Genomic DNA, 16,238 nt, shown 5'->3' with positions numbered 1-16,238 from the left:
TCCCTGCCGATGAAAAACATCCCCACAGCATGATGCTGCCACCACCATGCTTCACTGTAGGGATGGTGTTCTCGGTGTGATGAGAGTGTTGGGTTTGCGCCAGACATAGCATTTTCCTTGATGGCCAAAAAGCTCAATTTTAGTCTCATCTGACCAGAGTACCAGAGTACCTTCTTTGTGGGAGACTCTTTGGGGAGTCTCTCACATGGCTTTTAGCGAACAACAAACGTGTTTGCTTATTTTTTTCTTTAAGCAAGGGCTTTTTTCTGGCCACTCTTCCGTAAAGCCCAGCTCTGTGGAGTATACGGCTTAAAGTGGTCCTATGGACAGATACTCCAATATCCGCTGTGGAGCTTTGCAGCTCCTTCAGGGTTATCTTTGGTGTCTTTGTTGCCTCTCTGATTAATGCCCTCCTTGTCTGGTCCGTGAGTTTTGGTGGGCGGCCCTCTCTTGGCAGGTTTGTTGTGGTGCCATTATTCTTTAAATTTTTTAATAATGGATGACATTTATTTTTTTATATACATTTTTAACCTTTATTTAACTAGGCAAGTCAGTTAAGAACAAATTCTTATTTACAATGACGGCCTACACCGGCCAAACCCGGACAACGCTGGGCCAATTGTGCGCCGCCCTATGGGACACCCAATCACGGCTGGTTGTGATATTGCCTGGAATCGAACCAGGGGGTCTGTAGTGACACCTCAAGCACTGAGATGCAGTGCCTTAGACCTCTGCGCCACTCTGGAGTGGTCTAATGGTGCTCCGTGGGATGTTCAAAGTTTCTGATATTTTTTTATAACCCAACCCCGATCTGGGGTGGAGAGCTCCTTGGTCTTCATGGTGCCGCTTGCTTGGTGGTGCCCCTTGCTTAGTGGTGTTGCAGACTCTGGGGCCTTTCAGAACAGGTGTATACAGTGGGGGGAAAAAGTATTTAGTCAGCCACCAATTGTGCATGTTCTCCCACTTAAAAAGATGAGAGAGGCCTGTAATTTTCATCATAGGTACACGTCAACTATGACAGACAAAATGAGGGAAAAAAATCCAGAAAATCACATTGTAGGATTTTTTATGAATTTATTTGCAAATTATGGTGGAAAATAAGTATTTGGTCAATAACAAAAGTTTCTCAATACTTTGTTATATACCCTTTGTTGGCAATGACACAGGTCAAACGTTTTCTGTAAGTCTTCACAAGGTTTTCACACGCTGTTGCTGGTATTTTGGCCCATTCCTCCATGCAGATCTCCCTCTAGAGCAGTGATGTTTTGGGGCTTTAGCTGGGCAACACAGACTTTCAACTCCCTCCAAAGATTTTCTATGGGGTTGAGATCTGGAGACTGGCTAGGCCACTCCAGGACCTTGAAATGCTTCTTACGAAGCCACTCCTTCGTTGCCCGGGCGGTGTGTTTGGGATCATTGTCATGCTGAAAGACCCAGCCATGTTTCATCTTCAATGCCCTTGCTGATAGAAGGAGGTTTTCACTAAAAATCTCACGATACATGGCCCCATTCATTCTTTCCTTTACACGGATCAGTCGTCCTGGTCCCTTTGCAGAAAAACAGCCCCAAAGCATGATGTTTCCACCCCCATGCTTCACAGTAGGTATGGTGTTCTTTGGATGCAACTCAGCATTCTTTGTCCTCCAAACACGACGAGTTGAGTTTTTACCAAAAAGTTATAGTTTGGTTTCATCTGACCATATGACATTCTCCCAATCCTCTTCTGGATCATCCAAATGCACTCTAGCAAACTTCAGACGGGCCTGGACATGTACTGGCTTAAGCAGGGGGACACTCAGGATTTGAGTCCCTGGCGGCGTAGTGTGTTACTGATGGTAGGCTTTGTTACTTTGGTCCCAGCTCTCTGCAGGTCATTCACTAGGTCCCCCCGTGTGGTTCTGGGATTTTTGCTCACCGTTCTTGTGATCATTTTGACCCACGGGGTGAGATCTTGCGTGGAGCCCCAGATCGAGGGAGATTATCAGTGGTCTTGTATGTCTTCCATTTCCTAATAATTGCTCCCACAGTTGATTTCTTCAAACCAAGCTGCTTACCTATTGCAGATTCAGTCTTCCCAGCCTGGTGCAGGTCTACAATTTTGTTTCTGGTGTCCTTTGACAGCTCTTTGGTCTTGGCCATAGTGGAGTTTGGAGTGTGACTGTTTGAGGTTGTGGACAGGTGTCTTTTATACTGATAACAAGTTCAAACAGGTGCCATTAATACAGGTAACGAGTGGAGGACAGAGGAGCCTCTTAAAGAAGAAGTTACAGGTCTGTGAGAGCCAGAAATCTTGCTTGTTTGTAGGTGACCAAATACTTATTTTCCACCATAATTTGCAAATAAATTCATAAAAATCCTACAATGTGATTTTCTGGATTTTTTTTCTCAATTTGTCTGTCATAGTTGACGTGTACCTATGATGAAAATTACAGGCCTCTCTCATCTTTTTAAGTGGGAGAACTTGCACAATTGGTGGCTGACTAAATACTTTTTTTCCCCACTGTATATACTGAAATCATGTGACAGATCATGTGACACTTAGATTGCACACAGGTGGACATTATTTAACTAATTATGTGACTTCTGAAGGTAATTGGTTGCACCAGATCATATTTAGGGGCTTCATAGCAAAGGGGGTGAATACATATGCACGCACCACTTTTCCGTTATTTTATTCATTTCACGTCACCAATTTGGACTATTATGTGTATGTCCATTACATGAAATCCAAATAAAAATCAATTTAAATTACAGGTTGTAATGCAACAAAATAGGAAAAACGCCAAGGGGGATGAATACTTTTGCAAGGCGCTGTAGATAGATAGATAAGGAGAGGGTGGAGATGCGATAGAAAGAGATAAAAAGCATGGAGGGCGATAGAAAGAGGAGGAGGTAGAGGCAGACAGAGATAGAAAGAGGAAACATCATAAAGAGCATTTTGTGACTCACAGGCTTTCAAACCAGGACCCACGGTATATAGTCGTCAGCATGCAAATACTGTCACCACTATGATAATTATGTAAAACAGACTCCAAAGCAAACATCATCTACACAGCAAACACACTGATTCACTCCAGGGCATTAATTAACATACAATGCTTATTGAAAGTCTACACACCCAATGCACAGTCTTCACATTTTGTTGCATTAAAATTCAATCTAAAAATGGATTAAATGTGTGTGTGTGTGGGGCGGGGGGCGGGGTTCCCTACAGATCGACACAACATTTTCAAAGTGAAAGGAAGTTATAGAAAATGTTCAAAATTAATAAAAAAAACAAAAGAAACAAGATGTCTTGATTGCGTATGTCTTCACACCCCAGAGTTAATACTTGGTGGAAGCACCTTTGGCAGCCATTACAGCTGTGAATCATTTTCAATAAGATTCTACCAACTTTGCACAACATTTAGGGCAACATATCCACTGTTTTTTTCAAAATTGCTCAATCTCATTACATTTGGTTGGGAATCATAGATGGACAGCAATATTCAAACCTTGTCTCAGATTTGTCGAGCAAATTTAAGCCAGGACTGAGACTAGACCACTCAGAAACACTCAACACCACTTGGAAAGCCCTTCTGGTGTGTCTTTGGCATTAACATTTGTGTAATTGTTTCGCTGTAAAATAAAACTCTATCCCAGGGTTTTCAGAAGACTGAGGCAGGTTTTCCTCTAACTTTTCACCTGGGCTTTTCTTGTTTCATATTTATTTTGATCCTGACAAACTCCCCAGTCCCTGCCGATGACAAGCATACATATAACATGATGCTGCCACCACAATACTTGGAAATAGAGAGGGTTTCACTCTGTGATGTGTTGTATTGGATTTGACCAAAACCTGTAGTTTTTAAATAAAGCCAAAAAGTTAATTTATTTGCTGTGTTGTCTTGCAGTATTGCTTAACATCCTTGTTGCAAACAGAATGGATGATTTGGAGTTGATTTTTACTTTATCATACAGGCCAGTAATATGGAGTAAATGCAATGTTGTGGATCCCTTTGTATTTTCAAGTATTGTGGTGGCAGCATCATGTTATGGGTATGCTTGTCACTGGCAGGGACTGGGGAGTTTGTCAGGGTCCAAATAAATATGAACGGAGCAAAGCCCAGGTTAACAGTTAAGAGGAAAAACTGCTGTAGTCATCTGAAAACCTAACCTTGGGATAGGGTTTTATTTTTCCGCGGGACAATTACACAAATGTTAATGCTCAGACATACCAGAATGGCTTTCCAAGAGGTGTTGAGTGTTCCTGAATGGTCTAGTCTCAGTCCTGACTTAAATCTGCTTAAAAAATCAGAGACAATTATTAAATATTGCTGTCCATCAATGATTCCCAACCAAATGTACTGAGCTTGAGCAGTTTTGACAAAAAGGATGGATATATGTTGCCCTAAGAGTTGTGCAAAGCTGGCAGAATCTTATTGAAAATGATTTACAGCTGTAATTGCTGCCAAAGTTGCTTCCACCAAGTATTTACTCTGGGGTGTGAAGACATTAGCAATTAAGAAATCTTAGTTTTTTTTGTGTTCATTTGGAAATGTTTGAATAACTTTCTTTCCCTTTCAAAATGTGGAGTAGGCTGTGTAGATCTGTAGAGGGGGAAAAAACAATTGAATCCCTTTTTAGATTACATTTTAAGGCAGCAAAATGTGAAGACTGTGCAAGGGGTGTGTAGACTTTCACTAGGCACTGTACATCATAACTCCCTCATTCAACAAATGAATGTGCTGACATGACACCCCTGATGAGTATCACGGCCCGGAGACTTACAGAGAGTAGGATGTAGCAGTCGCCCTCGTAGAAGTTGCCATGGGATTTTTCAGGGACCTGCACCAGCTCCATTTTCTGTGAGGACAAAGAAATGCAGACGTCTGTCTTTTTCACCACTGACTTTGTGAAATCCTCACCCTGATCAATTTAAAAGAATACACTGACTGATAGCCGCCTTACCTCGATTCGCCAGATTATAATCCCAGGATTGTGGGTTACTGCTCTGAATGTGTACTCCATGTTTCTCAGATACAGGCAATCTCAATCTGATGTTGGAAAGTTCCTTGGACCACCTCCTGATTTTTGGACCCTGGAAGGAGGAGTATTTCTGTAACCACTGAACCAAATTGCATTATCTGACACAGGAGGTTATTGAGATGGATATTAAAAAGGACATCAATATCAATTTCAGGATTACAGGAGGTTTACTGCAGAACAAATGTATTTGCATCATAAACCGGTTGGAAAGGGTGTTGTCGGAAGAAGAGGGGGAATCATTCAAAAGCACTGCGTTGCCATTAACATCCACTACTATACATTTGATTCAGTCAATGTCACAAAGTTCACACCATACTGTATCTGACTGTTCTGATGGTCAGAGCTGTGTACACCTCAGCCTCTGACCATTAACTATATTGATCCAGCCATAAAACATCCTAACTCTCTTCTCTCAATACACACCATGAAACTAAAAAATCACAGAGTGCAGATAAGATCAAGTCAAACAGTACCTGGAGTTGCTGTTGCAGAGGTAGAAGACAAATGTGTCCAGCTAGAGAGTTACTTGCTTGTTTGTAGGAGTACGTTTCTCTGTGTGTGTCTGGATGGTTCTTCCGTTGACTCAAGGTTGGACACAGCAGTACATCCCCAGGAGAGTACCAGAGGATTTAGGATTGTCACTGGGGCATCAAAGCTTCCTTCTCCTCCTCTTCCTCCTCCTGGCCCTTGGCACCTGGGAGATTTGCCTGAGTTTGCATGTTCCAGGACCTCTCCTATCACTCCGTCCAATCGCTGATTAGAGAAAGATACACAAACCAGCAGGCAAATGAGGAGAGAGCAGAAACGACTCAAATTCAAAAGACCACGGGCTGAAAGGACACATTAGTGATAGTGGCGGTGGGAGGAAGGGGGGAGAGGAGGGGAAGTAATAAATAACCCTCCCTTTGCCAGGAAATGCATCTGGCTGTATTGGAAGGAAGCCACAGAGCTATAGATCTTTTGATAAATGATGCACTGCACAATGGACTATTGATGCTGTAATGCAGTTGCTGCCTATAATAATTACATTTTACATTTTAGTCATTTAGCAGACGCTCTTATCCAGAGCGACTTACAGGAGCAATTAGGGTTAAGTGCCTTGCTCAAGGGCACATCAACATATTTTTCACCTAGTCGGCTCGGGGATTAGAACCAGAGACCTTTCGGTTACTGGCACAACACTCTTAACCACTAAGCTACCTGCTGCCCCAATTAAGCATTAGAAGGTCCTCCCCAGTAGAGGCCAATGCTGTAGGAGAGGTCCTAAGAGCCATCCCCAGTAGAGGCCAATGCTGTAGGAGAGGTCCTGAGAGCCATCCTCAGTAGAGGCCAATGCTGTAGGAGAGGTCCTGAGAGCCATCCTCAGTAGAGGCCAATGCTGTAGGAGAGGTCCTGAGAGCCATCCTCAGTAGAGGCCAATGCTGTAGGAGAGGTCCTGAGAGCCATCCTCAGTAGAGGCCAATGCTGTAGGAGAGGTCCTAAGAGCCATCCCCAGTAGAGGCCTTTACTGTAGGAGAGAATCTCACATGATGACACAGTGCTACGTGACATTCACTCTACATTGATTATGTTTCGAATGGTGTTATTGATTTTCAGGATACTCTCATTGGATGTCCTTACTGCCCAATCTAGCTGCACTCTAGAAGTACAGGTAACTGTCAAAATAAAAGGAAAACCCAACATATTATAGTGTACAAAACATTAGGAACACCTTAATATTGAGTTGCACCCGTTTGCCCTCAGAACGGCCTCAATTCATTGGGGCATGGACACAGGGATGCAGGCCCATGTTGACTCCAATGCTTCCCACAGTTGTGTCAAGTTGGCTGGATGTCCTTTGGGTGGTGGACCATTCTTGATACACACGGGAAACTGTTGAGCGTGAAAAACCCAGCAGTGTTGCAGTTCTTGACACACTCAAACTGGTGCACCTGGCACCTACTACCAAAGGCACTTAAATATTTTGTCTTGCCCATTCACCCTCTGAATGGCACACATACACAATCGATGTCTCAATTGTCTCAAGGCTTAACAAGCCTTCTTTAACCTGTCTCCTCCCCTTCATCTACACTGATTGAAGTGGATTTAACAAGTGACATCAATAAGGGATCACAGCTTTCACCTGGATTCACCTGGTTAGTCTATATCATTGAGATGTTATGCCACTGTCCTACACACACAATACCCCATAATGTCAAAGTGTAATTATGTTTTTAGCAAAAATGTTGAGTCAAGTATTCAACCCCTTTGTTATTCAATAAGGGATCATAGCTTTCACCTGGATTCACCTGGTCAGTCTATATCATAGAAATAACTATTTTGTACACTCAGGGTATTTTAATAGGGTGTTGGGCCACCACGAGCCAGAACAGCTTCAATGCAATTTAGTATAGATTCTAGAAGTGTCTGGAACTCTGTCGGAGGGATGCTGTCACGGTTTCGGCCGAGGCGGCCCCTCCTCCTTGTTCGGGCAGGTTTCGGCGGTCGTCGTCTCCGGAGTACTAGCTGCCACCGCTCTATGTTTCTTGTTTGATTGGTTTTGTCTGTTTGTCACACCTGTTTTGTGTTATGTCTCAATTAGCACCCTATTTAGTTTCCTTGTTGTTAGTTAGGTGTTGTGTGTAATTGTTCCATGTCGTGTTGCTGCGCTGCATGTATTTTGGTGCGCTATTTTGTGCTTTCCTCCTTGTTTGTGTTTTAGGAGTAGATTACGCACTTGTTGATTGCGCCCGTTTGTATACGCCTGTGCGCGCTTTTCTCGCCTCCGGGCTGGTTTTGGATATTTATTGTGATATCTACTAAAGTATTTTTGTTGGACTTTACTTCTGCCTCCTGCGCCTGATTCCACACCACACCTACCATAGCAACTCCTGACAGAATTACACACCTTTATGGAATCAGCAGGAGCACCCACCGACATCATGGAGGAGCGTCTTCGCGGTCAAGAGGATCGAATCAACCAGATCGGGCACGCCTTGGACCGCGTAATGAACACCCTCCATCGATGGGAAACCAGCGGGTACCCACACCCCCACCTATCGCACCATCACCATCGGACAGCCCGCCCCGTCCAACTACCGGAACCCAGTGGGATTCGGCTCTGCCTCCCGAGGGCGTACGACGGCACCGCTGCCGGGTGTCAGGGGTTCCTATTACAAGTGGAACTCTACCTTGCCACCATACACCCGGCGCCCTCGGGATACGAGAGCGCTTTCCGCCCTCATCTCCTGTCTCACCGGCAAGGCGTTGGAGTGGGCCAACGCCGAATGGAGGGGAATAGACGCCGCCACAGTCACCTATGCGGAGTTCTCCCGCCGCTTCCGTGCTGTCTTCGACCATCCACCAGAGGGGAAGGCGGCGGGGGAGCGTCTATTCCACCTCCGACAGGGGATGAGGAGCGCTCAAGAGTTTGCGCTGGAGTTCCGGACTCTAGCGGCCGATGCAGGGTGGAATGAGAGGGCCCTCATAGACCACTTTAGATGTAGCCTTCGGGAGGCGTCCGCAGAGAGTTAGCGTGCAGGGATACTACACTAACATTTGACCAGCTGGTGGACATGGCCATTCGGCTGGACACCCTGCTCGCGACCCGCGGACGTCCCAGGTGGGGGCCTCCCATTCCACCCTCCAGCGCCTCCGAGCAGAGCTCGATGGAGCTTGGAGGTGCTGGCGCTAGAGGGAGGAGAGGAAGGAACCCGAGGGGGGCAGTCTCCTGCACCAACTGTGGCCGCGGAGGGCACACCGCGTCTAGGTGCTGGGGAGGGTCCCCTGGTGAGGGAGATGGCAGGTCACACAGTGGGGAGTCCTCCCAGGTGAGTAGGCGCCCTACTTACCCAGAGCTTTCTGTCGTACACATTACATTACCTGTTTGTTTCCCACAGGTTGCACCTCGTTCCCAGCATAAGGCGCTAGTCGATTCAGGCGCAGCTGGGAATTTTGTAGATCGTAAATTCTGTGTTAAGTTAGGGATTCCCCTCCTTCCAGTCGATAAACCCTTCCCTGTACATGCCTTAGATAGTCGTCCGTTAGGATCTGGGTTAATTGGGGAGGTCACGGCGCCACTTAGGATGATGACGCAGGGGGGTCATGAGGAGACGATTCAACTCTATCTGATCGACTCTCCTGCGTATCCGGTGGTACTGGGGCTTCCTGGTTGATTACCCATGATCCTACGATTTCGTGGCGAGAGAAGGCTCTTAAAGGGTGGTCTGCTCAGTGTGAGGGGCTATGTCTGGGTGTTTCCGTAGGGGCGACCTCGGTGGAGAGCCCGAACCAGATGCCAGCACTGCACATTCCGCCTGAGTATGAGGATTTGGCACTCGTGTTTAGTAAGACCAGAGCGGCAAGGTTGCCCCCTCATAGACAGGGGGATTGTGCGATAGACCTCCAGACAGGAGCTGCGCTCCCGCGGAGCCATGTGTATCCTTTGTCACAGGAGGAGAAAAGGGCAATGGAGACTTACATTGCCGAGTCTCTGAGACAGGGATACATACGGTCCTCCACTTCTCCCGCGTCCTCGAGCTTCTTTTTTGTGAAGAAAAAGGATGGAGGTTTGCGTCCGTGTATTGATTACCGCGGTCTCAATCAGGTGACTGTGAAATATAGTTATCCACTCCCGCTGATTGCGACCATGACGGAGTCATTACACAGGGCACGGTTCTTCACAAAATTGGACCTCAGGAGCGCATATAACTTGGTGCGCATTAGGGAGGGCGATGAGTGGAAGACAGCATTTAGTACTACCTCCGGCCATTACGAGTATCTCGTCATGCCATATGGGTTAATGAATGCTCCATCAGTCTTCCAATCGTTTGTAGATGAGATTTTCCGGGACATGCAGGCGCAGGGAGTAGTGGTGTACATAGATGATATTCTTGTGTACAGTTCTACTCGGGCCGAGCATGTAGCCCTGGTGCGCAGGGTATTGAGGGAGACTGTTGGAGCATGACCTGTATGTCAAAGCCGAGAAATGTCTGTTCTTTCAGGAGTCAGTCTCCTTTTTGGGTTACCAGTTGTCTGCGTCAGGGGTGAGAATGGAGGTGGACCGAGTGTCCGCGCGTGCGTGAATTGGCAAACCCCAACTACGGTTAAAGAGGTGCAGCGGTTCTTGGGTTTTGCGAATTACTACCGAAGGTTTATCCGGGGTTTTGGACAGGTGGCAGCTCCCATAAAGTCTCTTCTTAAGGGGGTCCGTGCGCTTGCAGTGGTCGGCTGAGGCGGACAGGGCCTTTGGGAGACTGAAGGACCTGTTTACCTCGGCTCCGGTGCTGGCGCACCCGGAGCCCACTTTACCCTTCCAAGTAGAGGTGGACGCGTCTGAGGCCGGTATCGGGGCAGTTCTTTCACAACGGTCCGGCACACCACCTAAGCTCCGCCCCTGTGCTTTTATTCTAAGAAGCTCAGTCCGAGCGGAGCGGAATTATGACGTAGGGGACAGGGAGCTGTTAGCCGTAGTACAGGCCCTAAAGGTGTGGAGGCATTGGCTTGAGGGGGCTCAGCACCCCTTTCCTCATTCTGACCGACCACCGTAACCTGGAATACATTCGGGCAGCTAGGAGACTGAATCTCGCCAGGCTCGATGGACTATGTTTCTCGCCCGGTTTGTGTTCAAGATCACTTACATCCCTGGGTCCCAGAACGGGAAGGCAGATGCCCTGTCCCGGCGGTATGACACGGAGGAGAGGTGCGTGGAGCCCATTCCCATACTACCGGAGTCTTGTCTGGTGGCACCGGTGGTGTGGGAGGTCGATGCGGAGATCGAGCGGGCATTACGCACCGACCTAGCCCTCCACAGTGTCCGGTGGGTCGGACGTACGTCCCGCTCGAGGTCCGGGATCGGCTGATTTATTGGGCTCACACGTCCCCCTCCTCTGGACATCCAGGTATTGGCCGGACAGTGCACTGCCTTAGTACGAAGTACTGGTGGCCAACGTTAGCCAGGGATGTGAGGGTTTATGTCTCCTCCTGCTCAGTGTGTGCCCAGTGTAAGGCGCCCAGACACTTGCCCAGGGGTAAATTACAACCCCTGCCCGTTCCACAACGACCCTGGTCTCACCTCTCGGTGGATTTTGTTACCGACCTTCCCTCCTCACAAGGGAATACCACCATCCTGGTCGTTGTGGATCGGTTCTCGAAGGCCTGTCGTCTCCTTCCCATGCCGGGTCTTCCTACTGCCCTACAGACCGCTGAGGCTCTATTTACTCACGTCTTCCGGCATTACAGGGGTACCCGAGGATATAGTGTCTGATCGAGGCCCCCAGTTTACCTCCAGAGTCTGGAGAGCCTTTATGGAACGGTTGGGGGGTCTCGGTGAGCCTTACCTCGGGTTACCACCCGGAGAGTAATGGGCAGGTCGAACGAGTCAACCAGGATGTGGGTAGGTTTCTGAGGTCATATTGTCAGGGCCGGCTGGAGGAGTGGGCGAGATATGTGCCCTGGGCCGAGATGGCACAGAACTCTCTCCGCCACTCCTCCACGAGACTAACCCCTTTCCAGTGTGTGTTAGGGTACCAGCCGGTTCTGGCACCTTGGCATGAGAGCCAGATCGAGGCCCCTGCTGTGGATGAGTGGGTGCGGCGCTCGGAGGAGACGTGGAACGCTGCACACGTCCATCTGCAGCGAGCCATCCGTCGACAGAAGACGAGCGCCGACCTACACCGCAGTGAGGGGCCAGTGTACGCACCTGGAGATCGAGTCTGGCTCTCAACCAGAAACCTGCCGGAAGCTGGGTCGGCGGTTTGTGGGGCCTTTTAAAGTCCTGAGGAGATTGAACGAGGTGTGTTACAGGTTACAACTGCCCATTGATTACAAGAATATTAACCCCTTGTTCCATGTGTCTCTCCTCAGGCCGGTGGTAGCTGGTCCACTCCAGGACTTTGAGATTGAGGAGACTCCTCCGCCCCGTTGGACATCGAGGGGGCTCCGGCGTACACTGTTCGGACCATCCTGGATTCGAGACGCCGGATGGGGGTCTCCAATATCTCGTGGAGTGGGAGGGGTACGGTCCGGAGGAGCGGTGCTGGGTGCCGAGGAGGGACATTCTGGATCCGTCCCTGCTGACCGAATTCCATCGTGGTCATCCTACGCGCCCTGCTCCGCGTCCTCCTGGTCGTCCCCGAGGCCGGGCGGCGCACCGGCTGGAGCCGCGCGTCAAGGGGGGGGTACTGTCACGGTTTCGGCCGAGGCGGCCCCTCCTCCTTGTTCGGGCAGGTTTCGGCGGTCGTCGTCTCCGGAGTACTAGCTGCCACCGCTCTATGTTTCTTGTTTGATTGGTTTTGTCTGTTTGTCACACCTGTTTTGTGTTATGTCTCAATTAGCACCCTATTTAGTTTCCTTGTTGTTAGTTAGGTGTTGTGTGTAATTGTTCCATGTCGTGTTGCTGCGCTGCATGTATTTTGGTGCGCTATTTTGTGCTTTCCTCCTTGTTTGTGTTTTAGGAGTAGATTACGCACTTGTTGATTGCGCCCGTTTGTATACGCCTGTGCGCGCTTTTCTCGCCTCCGGGCTGGTTTTGGATATTTATTGTGATATCTACTAAAGTATTTTTGTTGGACTTTACTTCTGCCTCCTGCGCCTGATTCCACACCACACCTACCATAGCAACTCCTGACAGATGCGACACAATTCTTCCAGGAGAAATTCCATAATTTGGTGTTTTGTTGATGGTGGTGGAAAACGCTCTCAGGCGCCGCTCCAGAATCTCACATAAGTGTTCAATTGGGTTGAGATCTGGTGACTTCTCATCAAACCATTCAGTGACCACTCGTGCCCTGTGGATGGGGGCATTGTCATCCTATGGGGGCATAGCCATGGTAGCCAACATAATGGCCTGTACAGCATTTTTATACATGACCCTAAGCATGATGGGTTGTTAATTGCTTAATTAACTCAGGAACTACACCTGTGTGGAAGCCCCTGCTTTCAATATATTTTGTATCCCTCATTTACTTGTGTTTCCATTATTTTGGTAGTTAACCGTAGCTTTACATACAGACCCACTAGGCAAAAACTGATTGAATCAACATTGTTTCCACGACATTTCAACAAAAATCAATGTTATGACGTTGAATCAATGTGGAAAACTGATTGGATTTGAAAAAGTAATCAAGGTAAGGGAATTTCGTATTTTTTTCACCCAACTCCTAACCTAAATCCAATGACATGGTGACATTTGTTGATTTCACATTAATTGACAACTCAACCAAATGGAAATCAAAACTAGACGTTGATCTGACGTCTGTGCCCAGTGGGGAGGCAGTCTGGAAAGTTTATTCAGTAACTTGTGTATTTCAACCTAGTTGGAAACATAATGCAAATACCAGGGAGCCCTTAGCAGCCTGAGAAGTTTGACAGGCAAATGACTTGTGCAGTGTACAAAATACTAAGGACATCCCACCCATGTATTTTGGACAGGGCGTCATGTTGGTCACAGTTTGACTATTATGCTACCTCACCCTTGCGGCAAACAAATTCACAGGAACATGTTAAAACTACAAGTAGTCTGTTGTGTTCTCATGGAAACCCCTGCAGAATGGAAATAATGCACACACTCAGGCAAGATTAGTGAAACATAAAATGATTAGTTAACCCAACTCAGGGAAGGAGCCACATTTCCTCAAGCTGACCTCTGATTAGACAACCCTATGTGATCAGAATGACACAATCTCAATAAGCCCCACCTCTGCCCTACCTATTGCCAAAGATTGTCTATTATATAGACAAGATAGTCAAGTGACCGCTCTAACAAAATAAATACAATCACATTTACTTATAAAGCCCTTTTTAAAATCAGCAGTTGTTACAAAGTGCTTAAACAGAAACCGAGCCTAAAACCCCAGAGAGTAAAAGCAATACATGTCCTCAAAGATGGAAGGCAGGCAAGATCATGTCTTACCATTCTAGCCAATGAGAAGGCATATACAGTGCATTTGGAAAGTATTCCCTTGACCTTCCACATTTTGTTACGTTACAGCTTTATTCTAAAATTGATTAAATAGTTTCCTCCCCCACTCAATCTACACACAATACCCCATTATGACAATGTAAAAACAGGTTTAGAAATGTTTGCAAATATCACATTTACTTAAGTATTCAGACCCTTTACTCAGTACTTTGAAGCACCTTTGGCAGCAATTACAGCCTCGAGTCTTCTTTGGTATGACACAAGCTTGGCACACCTGTATTTGGGGAATTTCTCCCATTCTTCTCTGCAGATCCTCTTAAGCTCTGTCAGGTTGGATGGGGAGCGTAGCTGCACAGCTATTTTAAGGTCTCTCCAGAGATGTTCGATTGGCTTCAAGTTCGGGCTCTGGCTGGGCTAGTCAAGGACATTCAGAGATTTGTCCCGAAGCCACTCCTTCGTTGTTTTGGCTGTGTGCTTAGGGTTTTTGGCCTGTTGGAAGGTGAACCGTCGCACCAGTCTGAGGTCCTGAGTGCTCTTGAGCAGGTTTTCATCAAGGATCTCTCTGTACTTTGCGCCATTCAGCTTTCCCTCGATCTTGACTAGTCTCCCAGTCCCTGCCTCAGTCCCTGCCACCACCATGCTTCACCGTAGGGATAGTGCCAAGTTTCCTCCAGACGTAACACTTAACAGGCAAAATAGTTCAATCTTGGTTTCATCAGACCAGAGAATCTTGTTTCTCATGGTCTGCGAATCCTTTAGGTGCCTTTTCGCAAACTCCAAGTGGGCGGTCATGTACCTTTTACTAAGGAGTGGATTCCGTCTGGCCACTCTACCATAAAGGCCTGATTGGTGGAGTGCTGCAGAGATTGTTGTCCTTCTGGAAGGTTCTCCCATCTCCACAGAGGAGCTCTGTCAGAGTGACCGTTGGGTTCTTGGTCACCTCCCTGACCAAGGCCTTTCTCCCCCGATTGCTGTTTGTCCAGGCAGCCAGCTCTAGGAAGTCTTGGTGGTTCTGTAGTGTATTAAGAATTATGACTTTGCTAATGTTTTTAAGGGGAACCTGAGAGGCTGTTTATTCAGTGTTAGAGGGAGTAGTTTTAGAGTGACACAATAGAACAGACAGAGTCTGTTTGTTGGAGACAGGTGATTGGACAGTAGAGGGAGCCACCCATATTTTGGGAAAGATTATAAGTACTGGATGGGAACAAAGAAGGTCAGAGCAGCAGACATATTCTTTTCGGACACTGCTCTCCGGATGCTATATACATCTGTAAACTTATGCTGAAATCTTGTGATATGAATAAAACTTATGATCAAAGCTCAGTATAAGCGGACTCCTTTGTTACAGCATAATTAGCCACACTAACTCGACACTACAGTTCCAAACTTATTCCATTTAAGAATGATGGAGGCCACTGTGTTCTTGGGAACCTTCAATGCTGCAGAAATGTTTTGGTACCCTTCCCCAGATCTGTGCCTTGACACAATCCTGTCTCGGCGCCCTACTGACAATTCCTTTGACCTCATGGCTTCGTTTTTGCTCTGACATGCACTGTCAACTGTGGTACCTTATATAGACAGGTGTGTGCCTTTCCAAATCATGTCCAATCAATTGAATTTACCACAGGTGGACTTCAATCAAGTTGTAGAACCATCTCACGGATGATAAATGGAAACAGGATGCACCTGAGCTCAATTTCGAGTCTCATAGCAAAAGGTATCAGTTTTTTATTTGTAATAAATTTGCAAACATTTCTAAAAACCAGTTTTCGCGTTGTCATTATGTGGTATTGTGTGTAGATATATGATAACTGTTTTAAATTCATCAATTTTAGAATAAGGCTGTAACGTAACAATGTGGAAAAAGTCAAGGGGTCTGAATACTTTCCGAATGCATTGTACGTGCGTCAACAGGCCATTGAGATAGATAAGGACTCATCTTTGTATCTGTGCCCTTATAGCGGCTGTGACAGCATGGGCAGCGCCATTAAGGTTCTCTTCTTCTTTATTGGTTGATTGCTACGAAATCATAGGAATCCCCACCCAGTTGCCTACTTTAAAATGGCAATGTCCATGCTAAAACGGGTTATATCCATGACGAGACCTCGATCTTTATGAAAACAGGCACAACTGACATAAAGTTCCCAAAAAATGTCAATGTTGCCGAAATGCCACATGCGTCCACTTATCAGTGCATTCGTAACAACCTAACCATTCATTGCTAAACTTCTAGCCGATCAAATAAGCCTCACGTAGCAAATTAGCGATTGCATTTTTTGTTTACCAGATTTGACACTCATTGACCTCCATA

General features: G+C 46.9%; 1 protein-coding gene across 1 annotated transcript in view; it reads right to left on the bottom strand.

Annotated features, from left to right (window-relative positions):
* The window catches only part of avil (advillin), a 38,256-nt gene extending 32,419 nt beyond the window's left edge, over positions 1 to 5,837 (bottom strand). Inside the window, exons 1-3 of the mRNA XM_041891738.2 lie at positions 5,502 to 5,837; positions 4,951 to 5,080; positions 4,771 to 4,845 (exon numbers count right to left, since the gene is read on the bottom strand). Coding sequence (XP_041747672.1) covers positions 4,771 to 4,845; positions 4,951 to 5,010 — 135 coding nt within the window. The 5' untranslated portion in view covers positions 5,011 to 5,080; positions 5,502 to 5,837. The remainder of the gene's footprint in view (positions 1 to 4,770; positions 4,846 to 4,950; positions 5,081 to 5,501) is intronic.
* Positions 5,838 to 16,238: the final 10,401 nt, after the last annotated feature.

Source organism: Coregonus clupeaformis, unplaced genomic scaffold (assembly GCF_020615455.1).
Source record: "Coregonus clupeaformis isolate EN_2021a unplaced genomic scaffold, ASM2061545v1 scaf0005, whole genome shotgun sequence".
NCBI lineage: Eukaryota > Metazoa > Chordata > Actinopteri > Salmoniformes > Salmonidae > Coregonus > Coregonus clupeaformis.
Note: the sequence above shows the minus strand (reverse complement) of the source record. Positions and strands in the feature narration are given on the sequence as shown.